The sequence below is a fragment of the Tachysurus vachellii genome, chromosome 5 (genome assembly GCF_030014155.1).
Source record: "Tachysurus vachellii isolate PV-2020 chromosome 5, HZAU_Pvac_v1, whole genome shotgun sequence".
In the NCBI taxonomy this organism is placed as follows: domain Eukaryota; kingdom Metazoa; phylum Chordata; class Actinopteri; order Siluriformes; family Bagridae; genus Tachysurus; species Tachysurus vachellii.
Window position 1 is genome coordinate 26,684,415 of NC_083464.1, and position 17,837 is coordinate 26,702,251.

The window sequence follows — 17,837 nt, forward strand, 5'->3', positions numbered from 1 at the left end:
ATCCAAACCTACAGTACATGAAACAGTGCTTGCCCCTAAACCTAATAACTGGTTGTTTTTTGCGATAACTTGCAATGAGTCTGTTACAGCGCTGTGGAGGAATTTTGGTCCAGTCATCTTTGCAGAATTGTTGTAATTCAGCCACATTACAGGGTTTTCAAGCATGAACTACCTTTTTTAAGGTCATGCCACAGCATCTCAATAGGATTCATGATTCAGGTCAGGTTTTTGACTTGTCCACTCAAGTCTTCATTTTGTTTTTCTTCAGCCATTCAGAGGTGGACTTATTGATGTGTTTTGGATCATTGTCCTGCTAGTTCGCTTCAGCTTGAGGTCACGAACAGATGGCCGCACAATGTCCTTCAAGATTTTTTGGTAGACAACAGAATTCATGGTTCCATTTATCACAGTAAGTCTTCCAGTTACTGAAGCAGCAAAACAACCCCAGACCATCACACTACACCCACCTTCCGAAAAGTTCACCTTTTAACCTTTTAACAGAGTATTTTCCCAAAAGATCATCAAGATGTTTTCTGGCATCTGAGATGAGCCTTTATGTTCTTTTTGCTCAGCAGCGGTTTTTGTCTTGGAACTCTGCCATGCATTTTTGCCCAGTCTCTTTCTTATGGTGTAGTCATGAACACTGACCTTAACTAAAGAAATTGAGGCCTGCTGTTCTTTGGATGTTGTTGTGGGGTCTTTTGTGACATCTTGGATGAGTCATCGCTGCGCTCTTGGGGTAATTTTCCACTCCTGGGAAGGTTTGCCACTGTGGATAATGGTGCTCACTTTTGCTGCCTACGTTGAAGCTCTTATAAATTACCCCACTCTGCACTTTGCTCCCTTTGTATCTCTAGGGTGAATTGACTGAAACCATCATCTCTCAGGGTACAAATAAAACCCAGCTGAGTCACTTAGTGTCTTCAAATGAAGACCAAAAATCTTCACTAAAGCACTAATACTGACACTTTGTTTATCTGATCTTGTTTTTTTGCCATCAATCTAGTAAAATAACAATTACTTATAATCTACAAAATATAAATGCATGAATATTTTTTCTCCAGAGTACCATAAAGCCTTAAGGGATAGCAACTGGTACAGGTGAAGAAGTGGGGTAGAAAAGAAAGCACAATTATCCGTGAGGTTAACGGGAAAAACATGACAATGGTGAGAATGTGTTAAATGAGCACTTGTTAAGTTACAGACTTTTACACAAAATTAATAATTAATTATATTTAAATAATATTTATTTATATATATTTTTATATTTAATAATATTTTTTTTTATTTTGTCTTACAGACGCTGAAATTTGGTGGTGTTCAAGGACAACGCTTTTATGAGAAAGTTTAATCATTAATCAGTGATGATAGCTGTAAAGCTTTTTTGTCATTAAGATATCTGAATAAATTAATAATTAGAAAGATATCAATGTGCATACAATTACACTGAAATATTGCAATTAAAAATATATTTAAAAAATGGGTATCTATTTGTCTCTATGCCATACAGAGAACACAATATTAGTGTTATTTATGTGCTTCAGTTTACATTTCTGGGACACTAAATGGTGCAATATACAGTGGTGTGAAAAAGCATTTGCCCCTTCCTGATTTTTTTTTTTTTTTGCATGTTTGTCACACTTTAATGTTTCAGATCATCAAACAAATTTAAATATTAGTTAAAGGTAACACAAGTAAACACAACATGCAGTTTTTAAATGAAGATTTTTATTATTAAGGGAAAACAAAATCCAAACCTACAGTACATGAAACAGTGCTTGCCCCTAAACCTAATAACTGGTTGTTTTTTGCGATAACTTGCAATGAGTCTGTTACAGCGCTGTGGAGGAATTTTGGTCCAGTCATCTTTGCAGAATTGTTGTAATTCAGCCACATTACAGGGTTTTCAAGCATGAACTACCTTTTTTAAGGTCATGCCACAGCATCTCAATAGGATTCATGATTCAGGTCAGGTTTTTGACTTGTCCACTCAAGTCTTCATTTTGTTTTTCTTCAGCCATTCAGAGGTGGACTTATTGATGTGTTTTGGATCATTGTCCTGCTAGTTCGCTTCAGCTTGAGGTCACGAACAGATGGCCGCACAATGTCCTTCAAGATTTTTTGGTAGACAACAGAATTCATGGTTCCATTTATCACAGTAAGTCTTCCAGTTACTGAAGCAGCAAAACAACCCCAGACCATCACACTACACCCACCTTCCGAAAAGTTCACCTTTTAACCTTTTAACAGAGTATTTTCCCAAAAGATCATCAAGATGTTTTCTGGCATCTGAGATGAGCCTTTATGTTCTTTTTGCTCAGCAGCGGTTTTTGTCTTGGAACTCTGCCATGCATTTTTGCCCAGTCTCTTTCTTATGGTGTAGTCATGAACACTGACCTTAACTAAAGAAATTGAGGCCTGCTGTTCTTTGGATGTTGTTGTGGGGTCTTTTGTGACATCTTGGATGAGTCATCGCTGCGCTCTTGGGGTAATTTTCCACTCCTGGGAAGGTTTGCCACTGTGGATAATGGTGCTCACTTTTGCTGCCTACGTTGAAGCTCTTATAAATTACCCCACTCTGCACTTTGCTCCCTTTGTATCTCTAGGGTGAATTGACTGAAACCATCATCTCTCAGGGTACAAATAAAACCCAGCTGAGTCACTTAGTGTCTTCAAATGAAGACCAAAAATCTTCACTAAAGCACTAATACTGACACTTTGTTTATCTGATCTTGTTTTTTTGCCATCAATCTAGTAAAATAACAATTACTTATAATCTACAAAATATAAATGCATGAATATTTTTTCTCCAGAGTACCATAAAGCCTTAAGGGATAGCAACTGGTACAGGTGAAGAAGTGGGGTAGAAAAGAAAGCACAATTATCCGTGAGGTTAACGGGAAAAACATGACAATGGTGAGAATGTGTTAAATGAGCACTTGTTAAGTTACAGACTTTTACACAAAATTAATAATTAATTATATTTAAATAATATTTATTTATATATATTTTATATTTAATAATATTTTTTTTTATTTTGTCTTACAGACGCTGAAATTTGGTGGTGTTCAAGGACAACGCTTTTATGAGAAAGTTTAATCATTAATCAGTGATGATAGCTGTAAAGCTTTTTTGTCATTAAGATATCTGAATAAATTAATAATTAGAAAGATATCAATGTGCATACAATTACACTGAAATATTGCAATTAAAAATATATTTAAAAAATGGGTATCTATTTGTCTCTATGCCATACAGAGAACACAATATTAGTGTTATTTATGTGCTTCAGTTTACATTTCTGGGACACTAAATGGTGCAATATACAGTGGTGTGAAAAAGCATTTGCCCCTTCCTGATTTTTTTTTTTTTTTGCATGTTTGTCACACTTTAATGTTTCAGATCATCAAACAAATTTAAATATTAGTTAAAGGTAACACAAGTAAACACAACATGCAGTTTTTAAATGAAGATTTTTATTATTAAGGGAAAACAAAATCCAAACCTACAGTACATGAAACAGTGCTTGCCCCTAAACCTAATAACTGGTTGTTTTTTGCGATAACTTGCAATGAGTCTGTTACAGCGCTGTGGAGGAATTTTGGTCCAGTCATCTTTGCAGAATTGTTGTAATTCAGCCACATTACAGGGTTTTCAAGCATGAACTACCTTTTTTAAGGTCATGCCACAGCATCTCAATAGGATTCATGATTCAGGTCAGGTTTTTGACTTGTCCACTCAAGTCTTCATTTTGTTTTTCTTCAGCCATTCAGAGGTGGACTTATTGATGTGTTTTGGATCATTGTCCTGCTAGTTCGCTTCAGCTTGAGGTCACGAACAGATGGCCGCACAATGTCCTTCAAGATTTTTTGGTAGACAACAGAATTCATGGTTCCATTTATCACAGTAAGTCTTCCAGTTACTGAAGCAGCAAAACAGCCCCAGACCATCACACTACACCCACCTTCCGAAAAGTTCACCTTTTAACCTTTTAACAGAGTATTTTCCCAAAAGATCATCAAGATGTTTTCTGGCATCTGAGATGAGCCTTTATGTTCTTTTTGCTCAGCAGCGGTTTTTGTCTTGGAACTCTGCCATGCATTTTTGCCCAGTCTCTTTCTTATGGTGTAGTCATGAACACTGACCTTAACTAAAGAAATTGAGGCCTGCTGTTCTTTGGATGTTGTTGTGGGGTCTTTTGTGACATCTTGGATGAGTCATCGCTGCGCTCTTGGGGTAATTTTCCACTCCTGGGAAGGTTTGCCACTGTGGATAATGGTGCTCACTTTTGCTGCCTACGTTGAAGCTCTTATAAATTACCCCACTCTGCACTTTGCTCCCTTTGTATCTCTAGGGTGAATTGACTGAAACCATCATCTCTCAGGGTACAAATAAAACCCAGCTGAGTCACTTAGTGTCTTCAAATGAAGACCAAAAATCTTCACTAAAGCACTAATACTGACACTTTGTTTATCTGATAAAATGTCTTCTCCAACTGGGTTTTTAGACTTTACTACCTTACTACTTTTTCGACTGTACTCTATACTTATTCAATGACCTAGTGATCTAGCATGAGGATGTGTTTTAACGGAGACTTCAAATCATGCCCGAATGAAGACAGAAGACCAAAAAGGAAATGAGACAGGTCTGTAGAGAACCTCTTGTACATAAACTTAATGTATTTAATTTAAAATGTATTTAGTTTTATATTTGTAATAAAGTGTATTTTTTATGAGCAGTGAGATATTTTTTGTGTATAAAATTAATTACTAATGTACTATTCATTCAAACTCATATGCTCCCAGTAACAGGATACAGAATTCAATTCAATTCATTTTCACTTGTGTGGTGCTTTTAACAATGGACATTCTCTCAAAGGAGCTTTAAAAATTCAGAATAAAAATTCCAAAGTGTCTTAATGAACTTGAGATGATATGAGGAAGAAACCCTGAAAGGAACCAGACTCATAAGGGAACCCATTCTCACTTGGGTGACACCGGAGAGTGTGATTATAAATAATGTATCTATTTAAATGGTTGTTGTGTAACCAGGAATATCTGAACAATTTAGAACTAACTATTTAAATACAGGGTACTAAACCTATATTGAAAATATCAGACTAACAAATAACTTCATGTAAAAACCACAGTCATTTCCTGAGTGATAAGTGGTATATCAGTCACACATAAATGATCTGAGAAAATATGTGAAATAAAAATAATCAGAATTAGAATAAGATTCAGCTTTATTCACCAAGGATTTTGTTGTGGTTACAGGAGCTCTACTAAACATAGTGTATACATAAACACAAATAATAGAGAGAGAAATAAAATATGTAGACATAAAGGATAAAAAGATAAAAATATAAATAATATACAAAGGTGCAGTTGAGTTATTTACAGATGGGCCTAATAAGAACTGTATATTACAATTGTGTATAGTGTACATATTTATAACAATTAAAAATATACATAGCTGCTCTCTTGTACAAAGGTGTTGCCAGATATAATGCAGGCCCGTGTGGACTACATCATCCACTGACCTGTTTGCCTGATAAGCAAACAAAATAGGGTCCAGCAAGGATCCAGTGATGTTCTTTAAATGTGTCAGCACTAATCTGTCAAATGACTTTATAACCATAGATGTCAGGACAACAGGTCTGCAGTCATTTAGCCCTGTGATCTTGTTTTTTTTTTGCATGGAAGCTTTAACTTGATGTTGTGGGTACAGAGCGAAACCCTTTGACCTGGCCTGTACTGTGGATGGGGCGTCATTGTCAGTTGGCCTCTAATTCCTGTAGTCTCTCGTGAGTGTTCTGCCAAATCTCCTTGCTGTGGTTAAACCAATCATCTACTGCTGGCATTTCAGAGGGCTCGCCAGACCTAGGGGAAAGTGGAGGTTGATACCCCAGTACACATTGGAAGGGTGTGAGATTCGGAGACAAATGTGTGAGGGAATTTTGGGCATATTCTACCCATATCACTTCACTGTTGGTGTTCCCTACTGCAATCCGTTCATAGGAGGAGCCCCATTTCCTTGTTGAGTTGTTCCACTTGGAAGGCAGAAGGCTTACCACAGAAGGCTTACCACACTCTCTCCATGAACTGGACCCCCTGGTCTGATACAATGTCCTCTGGTATGCCATGGCCGTGAAATACATCCTCCCTCATCATCCGGGCAGTTTTTATGACTGTGGGTAGCCCTCTATTCAAGCAAACCCTGGTGGAGCTGTCTTAAGGTTCTCACTTGGGCACAGGTACGGCAAGATTCCTCATAGTCTTTGACAATGTAGATGATTACGCATGATTTCAGATCTCTGAATATTTGTTCATGAATGACTGGAACACTGCAGGCACGTTGTATTAGTAAGTACTCATTGTGCCCTCTGGTGGTATAGAAGGCAGTTTTTCACTCATCTCCCTCCTACAGTAGATCCACACTAGATTGTAAGAGCTCCGCAGATCCAATTATGTGAAGAACTAAACTAAATCACTGATAATCAAAGCAATGGGGAGGTCTCCATCCTTTTTTTCCGCAAAAAAAAATCTGCCCTTTGCCAAAAAGGTGGAAAGGTGAAACATGTATCCTGGGGATGTGGTAGCTCAGTGGTTAAGGCGTTCGACTACTGATCTGAAGGTCATTGGTTCGAATCCCAGGTCCACCAAGTTGCTACTGCAGGGCCCCTGAGCAAGGCCCTTAACCCTGAATTGCACAGGTGTATAAAATGAAATACTCTGGATAAGAGTGTCTGCTAAATGCTGTAAATGTAAACATATCCTCAATAAACTCCTCCATAGCTTTGGTTTCAGGGCTGATGGGAAAAACTTGAATTTTCTGGAGGGGTTGCGTTGGGGAGAAGCTCTATGGTGCAGTTCCAGGGCTTATGGAGGGGATGTAAGGTTGGCCCAATCCCTGTCAAAGAAAGTTCGTAAATCCCGATAAAGCCATACCCGTGGAATCAGTGGATTATTAATAACAAATAAAAAACAGCAGACAAAAGAGTAGTCAAGGGCAGGCAGGAGGTTGAAATACAGTCAGTGAGGCAGATAATACAATAAACAAAATATACAAAAGACATAGTCAGAGCAAACAGGCAATGTCAGTACACAATGGCAAACAAATAGAATAAATCCAACAAATTGCTTGGTACGTTTCGAAGAGACAATACTTTGTGTCGAGAGGTGGCTCCCTCTGGTGGGAGTTGGTGCAAATTACTAATAAGTTTTTTATTACAATCTGGTTCTTTGTGAACATAATATAATTTTGTATAAAATTTACTTTTTTCATTTTTTGTTCTAACCCCGCTTTATCTTTAAATACAAATAAGATTAAAACAGATTACAAAAAAGTAAAATATCAAATGTTTTGTTTTACAAAAATAAATCACACAAGTGATTCTTACCCTCATTTCATTTATTTTTTTTTAACAGTATTTCTACTTTTATATCTATGTACACTCACACCTTGGAAGAATATCCCCAGGGTTGTGAAGTGCTTTTGTGTATCTTTACTGTTTAAAAGCTTCAGTGTTGTAATGTATCGGAGTACAAATACTTCGCTACCGTACTTAAGTAGAAATTTCACGTATCTGTATTTTACTTCGCTATTTAACTTTATGTCAACTTTCACTTTTACTCCACTACATTTCCTAGATAAAATGTATACTTTTACTCCGTTATATTTCCACTAAGCATCTTCGTTACTCGTTACTACAAAATAAAATCAGAAGAAATGTGTGCGACTGCAATAAGGGAGGTTTGGCGAATCACTGCTCCTAGATTGCATCACGCACTACCTCGGGTCACGGGGATCCTGTGCCTATCTCAGGCGTCATCGGGCATCAAGGCAGGATACACCCTGGACGGAGTGCCAACCTATCGCAGGGCACACACACACACTCATTCACTCACTCACACAATCACACACTAGGGACAATTTTCCAGAGATGCCAATCAACCTACCATGCATGTGTTTGAACCGGGGGAGGAAACCGGAGTACCCGGAGGAAACCCCCGAGGCACGGGGAGAACATGCAAACTCATGGAGGCGAGATTCGAACCCCGACCCTGGAGGTGTGAGGCGAACGTGCTAACCACTAAGCCACCGTGTCCCCCTATGTAGTCATATAATATATAATATAAAACTCCTCTTGTTTTAAATTCTCACTGAGGGCTAAAACACCCTAAAGATGAAACCCTAGAACCGCCCCCTGCTCTTATGCCAACCGAAAGTCACTGAAATTTTACTTTTTACTTTTACTTCAAATACTTAAGTACATTAAATATCAGAAAATGACTTTTGATACTTAAGTACAGTAAATATCAGATACTTTAAAACTTTTACTTGAGTAATATACTAAAAGGTGACCTTCACTTCTACCAAAGTCTTTTTCTAGTACGATACTTGTACTTTTACTCAAGTATTGCTTTCTAGTACTTTATACAACAATGAAAAGCTTATATATATTTAAAAAATTATTTGTCTCAATAAAAAATGTCTTTGTCTCTGATTGCTGAATTACATTTAAAGCTGTTGTAATATCTTTGATAGACATGCACATGTGACACCATCACAATACTTACATTGTGTATTATTTTATATGTTGTATTTTGTGCTAGGTTTTACTCTAATAAAACTATTCCTCTAATGCCCACTGAGCACTACACAACACTCTTAAAGTTATTTATTTAATTTGGGTATGACACGCCAAACAGTTTCTAACAGAAGCAATTTTAATGTGCTTACATTTTGCATTGGAATGGCCTAATCTTTACTTCTGCTTTAGACTGTGATGTGGAAGAAGAATAGCTTATTGTGAATAATATTAATAATAAATGTAATGATTTATTAAACATTGTCTTGTTTATTTATATATTTATTTTATTTAAAAGTGCCTGCCTACATTAAAGCTCTTATAAATTACCCCACTCTGCACTTTGCTCCCTTTGTATCTCTAGGGTGAATTGACTGAAACCATCATCTCTCAGGGTACAAATAAAACCCAGCTGAGTCACTTAGTGTCTTCAAATGAAGACCAAAAATCTTCACTAAAGCACTAAAACTGTCACTTTGTTTATCTGATAAAATGTCTTCTCTTTTAATTTTAATATTGTACTGTCCTCTCCAACTGGGTTTTTAGACTTTTTTTTACTACATTACTACTTTTTAGACTGTACTCTACACTTTGTCATTGATCTAGTGATCTAGCATGAGGATGTGTTTTAACGGAGACTGCAAATCACTTGTACAAGTCACTCTGGATAATGGCATATGCTAAATGGCCCAAATGTAAACCATAAAATGCTAAACATTTGATGAAGACAGAAGACCAGAAAGGAAATGAGACAGGTCTGTAGAGAACCTCAGGTACGTAAACTTAATGTATTGAGTTTTTTATTTGTAATAAAGTGTAGTTTTTATAAGCAGTGAATCATTTTTGTGTATAAAAGGAATTTTTAATGTACTATTCATTCAAAGAAAAATTCCCTGAGATGATATGAGGAAGAAACCGTGAAAGGAACCAGACTCATAAGGGAACCCATTCTCACTTGGGTGACACCGGAGAGTGTGATTATATATATATATATATAAACTTTATACTTAACTATATACTTTCCACAACTGTATATAGATAAATGGCTGTTGTGTAACCAGGAATAACTAAACCAGGACTGTCAAGTGTCACGCATTGAGAGTGACAGTCACGCATTTGGGTCTTTTCTCACGCTCTCCCGCCACACATCGTATTTCTCACGCAGAAAAACTTTTGGACTATTTATCATATATTTAATAAGCCGCAGCGCCCAAAATGTATCAGTCCGCACCGCTGTCTCTATGGAACCGGGCAGGATTCAAACGCGTCTCCCCTGGAGTTCTTAGTCGAGCCTGACACTTATCAGCCAATCAAAATAAGAGGCTACACAATAGCCAATCAGAAAATAGCACTATCTGTGTAAAATTTAACGCAACAACCAATGAAAAAAAAACATTCATTAGCTATGGTATTTTGGTATGGTAATAGTTATGGTTTGTTTGTTTTGTTTTTTTTATGGGGGGGTAGATGTCACACTTGCCTGTCTTCAAAACTTGAGAGCCCTGCTAAACCATTTACAAATCAGTTTATTTTCTGAATTTGTTAGATATAACATAAATTCCTAAATGCCAAAGCCAACAAATATTCAATGATAGAGACCAAGCAATAGCAGTTCAAAGTCGGAGCCATAGTCTCCAAGTAACGTAACAGAACACATATCTCATTACACAGAACAGACACGTCTACCTCCACTTTTGGGAAAATAAATTAATCAAACATAACTGTAGTGAGGGCTGTATTACAATATGATAAGCCTATAAGCTTAGTTTGAAAAAAGTTGGGTATTTTAGATGTAGAACATTTGCAAAATGTGATTTTTTTTATGCGGTGTTTGTGCAGTTTGCCCACCAGCAATTCAAATCCAGTAACTGAAAATTATGAAACTTGTCATGTTGGTTTTGGCTTTTGTTTCAGGTTTTCATGACTCTTATTTTGAACCCTGTCTTGTATTGTTTGTGTCTTGCTTTTCTTGCCCTCGTGCTCTCTGGCCTAGTGTATGTCATGTTCTGATTGGTTGTTGTTAGTCATGTGGTCCTGTTCTTGTTTGTCATTGGTTCCTCATGTGTATTTAATCAGAATCAGAATCATTAACCCTGAATGTTTGCCATGTTCTTGGTTGGTTGATTGCTACGTATGAGATTGTTGTGTGTCTCATCTCGTCTCATCTTGTCTCTGTCTTACCCAGGATTACTTTGTGTTGTGTTCAATAAAATCTTCATCTGCATTTGGATCCTTTGCCTCTTCATTCTATGCACACGACACTTGTTTATTTGGAGAAATTGATTAAGATTACTGAGTCATATTTAAACAATAGTTTCAAATTTATAAAAAAAACTTCAAAAAAGGGGGGCACGGTGGCTTAGTGGTTAGCACGTTCGCGTCACACCTCCAGGGTCGGGGTTCGATTCCCGCCTCCACCTTGTGAGTGTGGAGTTTGCATGTTCTCCCCGTGCCTCGGGGGTTTCCTCCGGGTACTCCGGTTTCCTCCCCCAGTCCAAAGACATGCATGGTAGGTTAATTGGAATCTCTGGAAAAATTGTCCCTAGTGTGTGATTGCGTGAGTGAATGAGAGTGTGTGTGCCCTGCGATGGGTTGGCACTCCATCCAGGGTGTATCCTGCCTTGATGCCCAATGACACCTGAGATAGGCACAGGCTCCCCGTGACCCGAGGTAGTTCGGATAAGCGGTAGAAAATGAATGAATGAATGAACTTCAAAAAATAAGTTACTCCAAAATACTTCATAAGTGTTATTTGGTTCGATAGTAACCAAATTAATTGATGAATACTCATAGTAAAGTGTACTAAACCAATATTAAATTAAATAAAACTAAACAAATAACTATGTAAAAACAGCAAATCTGTCATGTCCTGAGTGATATCAGTCACATTTGAATTATCTGAAAATATTTGCTTGTAAATAAGTGTTTGTTCAAAATGGATATGTCCTGTAAAAAGTTTGTGGCAAAACGTTTTTTGCAACGATTGTCCGATGGATCTTTTGAAATTCAGTTGTTGGTGTATAGAGAGAGGAATAGTGGAGAAAGAACACATTATTAGTTGATACAGTAGGTAGGAAGGCCAAGCTAAAGTCCATAAACAGGATCCTGGCATAGGTCCCTGGTCTTTCAAGATGTTGCCAGATATAATGCAGGTCTGTGTTGATTGCATCATCCACTGACCTGTTTGCACGATAAGCAAACTGAAGAGGGTCCAGCAAGGATCCAGTAATGTTCTTTAGATGCACCAGCACTTGTCTCTTAAATGACTTCATGACCATAGACTTTAGGGCAGCAGGACTGTAGTCATTTAGCCCTGTGATCCTGGGGGACTGAAACTAGGCTTTTCAGACCTGCAGTAAAACTCATTCAGGTCTTCAGCCTGATGTTGTCACGTCACAGAGCTTAGGGATGTCATCTTGTAGCTGGTGACATTCAGTAAATATACAGAAGGTTGCATACCCTGAAAGAAATGGTTAAATCATGTGTCTGGGGAAAAAATGAATAAAAATTCTTCATAAGAGCGATACTTCAGTTTGATTCTGCAATACAGCTTAAAAAAAAAAAAAAAATTGAAAAAAATGTTTTTAATTGCTGACTCAACAAACTCCAAAATATTCAGTGAGCCCTCGAGCCCTGTAGACCGATCCAACTTCACCTTTTTTTCAAATTTGGCATAAACAAATTAGACATTTGAAAATTACAGAACAATGTTATCTCCTCCCAGAAAATATAGTATAAATAATCTCGTACAGCTCTTCAGAAACAAGTGCAACATTTTTTGGATTTTCAAGTAAACAGAGACCTGATACCTCATTGGAAACATGGACGCCTTCTTTGGAACATGGAAATTCGTCAAAAAAGTGAACTTTGATGAATTTATAAAAGCAGTCGGTAATATTTTTTAATACTGCAGTGGCATTTCTAATGTATGTGAATGTAAATGTTATGACATTTTTTTACATAGTGACAAATAACTCCCATTTCTATTTGGAGTTTGTGTCATTCATGCTTGGGTTGGATTTATTGTTGTTGTCTTTTTGCTGTATATTTTCACAGGTGCAAAACTACCCGATGATTCTAATCTAACTGAGACTGTTTCCAAAGAGGGGGACAATTTTGTCTGGACAACAAAGAGAGGCCAACATGCCACAGAAATTAAGTTCCAACTGGATAAAGTATTCAATGATGGTACCATAGAGGGGAGACAATGTTTCGTAAGAGCCTAGAAATCATTTCCAATTTATTCCATTGTATCTTTATACAATCTCTGTTCAAGTTTCTCTCAGTAAGTACGAGAGTGTAGTCTTAGCATGAAGCAAATCTTGGGAAGCTGATCTTATTATATTTAATTCAAATTTTTTTTTGCCACCCAAATGGTAAAATATCAATTTCTTTAAATATGTAAATATTATAAATGCATATTTTCTCTCTAGAGTACCATAAGCCTTAAGGGAAACCAACTGGTACAGGTGAAGAAATGGGGTAGAAAAGAAAGCACAATTATCCGTGAGGTTAACGGGAAAAACATGACAATGGTGAGAAGGCATTTAAGTAGCACTTGTTAATTAACACACTTTTACACAAAAGCATGTAATAATACACTTTTTCATTGTATCTTACAGACTGTGAAATTTGGTGGTGTTCAAGGACAACGCATTTATGAGAAAGTTTAATCATTAATCAGTGATGAAATCGTTAAAGCTTCTTTGTGATGAAGTTATCTGAATAATTTAATCATTAGTAAGATATCAGTGTGCATACAATTACACTGAAATATTGCAATTATAAATATATTTTAAAATGTGTATCTATTTGTCTTTATGCCATACAGAGAACACAATATTAGTTTAATTTATGAGCTTCAGTTTAAATTTCTGGGACACTAAATGGTGCAACATATGTGATTTAATATAAGAATTAACTACATGTAACTACTGTACTCAAGTCTTTGGAGGATTTCTGGATGAAATACAGCTACACAAAAGAAAACTTCCACTTATAAAACTTATTTGTCTTTGCTGGACTTGTTGAATTGACCCAGACAGAAAAAACACTGTAAGTGGTAATACTAAGATTAAATATACAAGTCATACAAGAAGATATTTTGAAAAATGTTTTGTATGAATCTAATAAAAACCAACAGTACATCTCTGGCCTACCTATCTAATACTGTTTGTGCACAAGTTACATATAAGACATATTAATCACTGCCTGATTATTATTATTATTTTATTATATATTATTTTTACATAAAACCTATTGTAATGAATGATCGGACACGAGATGTGTGGGATCCTTTTGCAGGATTGATAATAACAAATCCAAAACAGCAGATAAAAGAGTAGTCAAGGACAGTCACGAGGTCGAAAAACAAACAATCAGTCAGCAAGGCATAGAATCTAATAGAAACAAATGATACAAAAAACATAGTCAGAGCAAACGGGCAAATAATAATAACAGCTTCTTATAATAATAACAGTATGCTTGGAGAGATAATACTTCGCTCTGCTAATAGCCAGTGTGTGGCAATACATTCATAGGAAGCACCCTCATTTCCTGGTCGAGTTGTTCCACTTGACCGTTGGACTGAGGGTGGCACCCCAAGTTGAGGCTAATATTGATACCCAGGCTCCCACAGCAGGCTTACCACACCCTCTACATAAACAGGACCCCCTGGTCTGATACAATGTCCTCTGGTATGCTGCGGTTGCGCAAGGCATGCTCCATTATCATCCTGGCAGTTTTCATGGCCATGGGTAGCTTCCTGTTCAAGTAAACCCTGGTGAAGCTGTCTTAAGGGTCTTGGGCACTTGGGCACAGTTTGGGCAAGATTCCGCATAGTCTTTGCCATCCCCAGAAAGGTAGGGTCACCAGAAGTGGTTTTGCATCATTCTCGTAGTGTGACGAGCCCCTGGGTGTCTAGAGCTCGAGGCCAAGTGGACTCATTGCATGTTTCCTGGACTTTTTAACACTGTGTAGACATGGCTGACATAGATTTGGAAGGTCTTGGAGTATAGCAGGATATCACCAATGTAGATGATTGCGCATGATAGCAGATCTCTGAAGATTTTGTTCATATGTTCTGTGGAGCATCAGTGCTAATAGCCCAGGTGCTGGATGTGAAAATCCCCAGCCTCACTAGCTGTTGTCTGTCTGTTAGGAACTTAGTAGTTGATATGGTAGGTACTGTAGGAAGGCCGAGCTAAAGTCCATAAACAGGATCCTGGCATAGGTCCCTGGTCTTTCAAGGTGTTGCCAGATATAATGCAGGTCTGTGTTGATTGCATCATCCACTGACCTGTTTGCCCAATAAGCAAACTGAAGAGGGTCCAGCAAGGATCCAGTAATGTTCTTTAGATGCACCAGCACTTGTCTCTTAAATGACTTCATGACCATAGACGTTAGGGCAGCAGGACTGTAGTCATTTAGCCCTGTGATCCTGGGGGACTGAAACTAGGCTTTTCAGACCTGCAGTAAAACTCATTCAGGTCTTCAGGATGTTGTTGACATGTCACAGAGCTTAGGGATGTCATCTTGTAGCTGGTGATAGCTTCCAGCATCCAGGTCTTCTGCAGCAGCTTTAAAAATCTCCAATCAGTGAAATTGAAACAGGCTTTAAGGCCTGCTTTGTTTCGGTGGTCCATCTCTTTGCAGTTCATAATTCAGGTTTAGCTTGAATTAAAGTAAATAAATTAATTAAAAAAAGTAAAGTAAATAAATGAATTAAACTTGAATTAAGTAAATAAATTAACAGATAGTTTTGAAGGAAATATCCAAATGTACAGCTGGAAATGCATCAAAATATCCCCAAAAGTCTAAAATTAATAATTTACTTAATAATAAATTGCTTTTTAGACCTGAGAGCAGGTTGCAATACATGATTTGCTTAAAATGTAATGATACTTCATTGAATTTAGTTGTTGCTAAGTAATTATTTTAAGAAAATAGTCCACACTAAATAGTACTATCTGTATAGAACATTTCCACGAAAGAGATATTTTCTTACTGCAATTTCTGTCACTATTCGTAAACCATGTCAACCAGTGGCATTCAGTAAATTTACAGAAGGTTGCATACCCTAAAAGAAATTCTTAAACATCTATAATCATGTGTCTGGGGGGAATATAAATAAATAAATAGATAAAAATGCTTCATAAGAGCGATACTTCAGTTTGATTCTGCAACACTAGAAAAAAGTGTTCTCAATAACTGACTCAACAAAATCAAAAATATTCAGTGAGCCCTCGAGCCCTGTAGACCAATCCAACTTCACCTTTTTTTTTTTTTTTTTTTTTCAAATTAGGTATAAACAAATTAGGTATTTGAAAATTACAGAACAATGTTATCTCCTCCCAGAAAATATAGTATAAATAATCTTGTACAGCTCTCCAGACACAGGAGCAACATTTTTGGGATTTTCAAGTAAACAGAGACCTGATACCACATTGGAAACATGGACGCCTTCTTTGGAACGTGGAAACTCGTCAAAAAAGTGAACGTTGATGAATTCATTAAAGCAGTCGGTAATATTTTTTAATACTGCAGTGGCATTTCTTATTTATGTGAATGTAAATGTTATGACATTTCTTTACATAGTGACAAATAACTCCCATTTCTATTTGGAGTTTGTGTCATTCATGCTTGGGTTGGATTTATTGTTGTTGTCTTTTTGCTGTATATTTTCACAGGTGCAAAACTAACCGATGATTCTAATCTAACTGAGACTGTTTCCAAAGAGGGGGACAATTTTGTCTGGACAACAAAGAGAGGCCAACATGCCACAGAAATTAAGTTCAAATTGGATAAAGTATTCAATGATGGTACCATAGAGGGGAGACAATGTTTCGTAAGAGCCTAGAAATCATTTCCAATTTATTCCATCATATCTTTATACAATCTCTGTTCAAGTTTCTCTCAGTAAGTACGAGAGTGTAGTCTTAGCATGAAGCAAATCTTGGGAAGCTGATCTTATTATATTTAATTCTAATTTTTTTTGCCACCCAAATGGTAAAATATCAATTTCTTTAAATATGTAAATATTATAAATGCATATTTTCTCTCTAGAGTACCATAAGCCTTAAGGGAAAGCAACTGGTACAGGTGAAGAAATGGGGTAGAAAAGAAAGCACAATTATCCGTGAGGTTAACGGGAAAAACATGACAATGGTGAGAAGGCATTTAAGTAGCACTTGTAAATTAACAGACTTTTACAAAAAAGCATGTAATAATACACTTTTTCATTGTATCTTACAGACAGCGAAATTTGGTGGTGTTCAAGGACAATGCATTTATGAGAAAGTTTAATCATTAATCAGTGATAAAATCATTAAAGCTTCTTTGTGATGAAGTTATCTGAATAATTTAATCATTAGTAAGATATCAGTGTGCATACAATTACACTGAAATATTGCAATTAAAAATATATTTTAAAATGTGTATCTATTTGTCTTTATGCCATACAGAGAACACAATATTAGTGTAATTTATGAGCTTCAGTTTAAATTTCTGGGACACTAAATGGTGCAACATATGTGATTTAATATAAGAATTAACTACATGTAACTACTGTACTCAAGTCTTTGGGGGATTTTTGGATGAAATACAGCTACACAAAAGAAAACCTCCACTTATAAAACTTATTTGTCTTTGCTGGACTTGTTGAATTAACCCAGACAAAAACACTGTAAGTGGTAATACTAAGATTAAATATACAAGTCATACAAGTTATTCAAGTTATACAGAAGTTATTTTGAAAAATGTTTTGTATGAATCTAATAAAAACCAGCAGTACATCTCTGGCCTACCTATCTAATACTGTTTGTGCACAAGTTACATATAAGACATATTAATCACTGCCTGATTATTATTATTATTATTTTATTATATATTATTTTTACATAAAACCTATTGTAATGAATGATCGGACACGAGATGTGTGGGATCCTTTTGCAGGATTAATAATAACAAATCCAAAACAGCAGACAAAAGAGTAGTCAAGGACAGTCAGGAGGTCGAAAAACAAACAATCGGTCAGCAAGGCATAGAATCTAATAGAAAAAAGATGCGAAAAACATAGTCAGAGCAAACGGGCAAATAATAATAACAGCTTCGTATGCTTGGAGAGATAATACTTCGCTCTGCTAATAGCCAGTGTGTGGCAATACATTCATAGGAAGCACCCCCACTTCCTGGTTGAGTTGTTCCACTTGACCGTTGGACTGAGGGTGGCACCCCAAGTTGAGGC

The 17,837-nt window shown here is 36.6% G+C and overlaps 2 protein-coding genes across 2 annotated transcripts; both read left to right on the forward strand.

Moving 5' to 3' along the window:
- Positions 1 to 12,401: 12,401 nt before the first annotated feature.
- On the forward strand, positions 12,402 to 13,349 carry LOC132845377 (fatty acid-binding protein, brain-like). Its single transcript, XM_060869330.1, has 4 exons — positions 12,402 to 12,484; positions 12,650 to 12,807; positions 13,027 to 13,128; positions 13,216 to 13,349. The coding sequence occupies exons 1-4, from the start codon at positions 12,415 to 12,417 to the stop codon at positions 13,264 to 13,266; spliced, it is 381 nt and encodes a 126-aa protein (XP_060725313.1). The 5' UTR covers positions 12,402 to 12,414; the 3' UTR covers positions 13,267 to 13,349.
- Positions 13,350 to 16,004: 2,655 nt separating this feature from the next.
- On the forward strand, positions 16,005 to 16,897 carry LOC132846057 (fatty acid-binding protein, brain-like). Its single transcript, XM_060870573.1, has 4 exons — positions 16,005 to 16,116; positions 16,282 to 16,439; positions 16,658 to 16,759; positions 16,847 to 16,897. Exons 1-4 carry the CDS (start codon positions 16,047 to 16,049, stop codon positions 16,895 to 16,897), a joined length of 381 nt encoding a protein of 126 aa, XP_060726556.1. The 5' UTR covers positions 16,005 to 16,046.
- Positions 16,898 to 17,837: the final 940 nt, after the last annotated feature.

Bases quoted from the DNA above. Each gene is read 5' to 3' on its own strand.
- LOC132845377 (XM_060869330.1), top strand. From the start codon at position 12,415: ATGGACGCCTTCTTTGGAACATGGAAATTCGTCAAAAAAGTGAACTTT. The intron at 12,485-12,649 runs GTAATATTTTTT...ATATTTTCACAG, and splicing joins TGAATTTATAAAAGCAGTCG to GTGCAAAACTACCCGATGAT. The intron at 12,808-13,026 runs GTAAGAGCCTAG...TTTTCTCTCTAG, and splicing joins TAGAGGGGAGACAATGTTTC to AGTACCATAAGCCTTAAGGG.
- LOC132846057 (XM_060870573.1), top strand. From the start codon at position 16,047: ATGGACGCCTTCTTTGGAACGTGGAAACTCGTCAAAAAAGTGAACGTT. The intron at 16,440-16,657 runs GTAAGAGCCTAG...TTTTCTCTCTAG, and splicing joins TAGAGGGGAGACAATGTTTC to AGTACCATAAGCCTTAAGGG. The intron at 16,760-16,846 runs GTGAGAAGGCAT...TGTATCTTACAG, and splicing joins ACGGGAAAAACATGACAATG to ACAGCGAAATTTGGTGGTGT.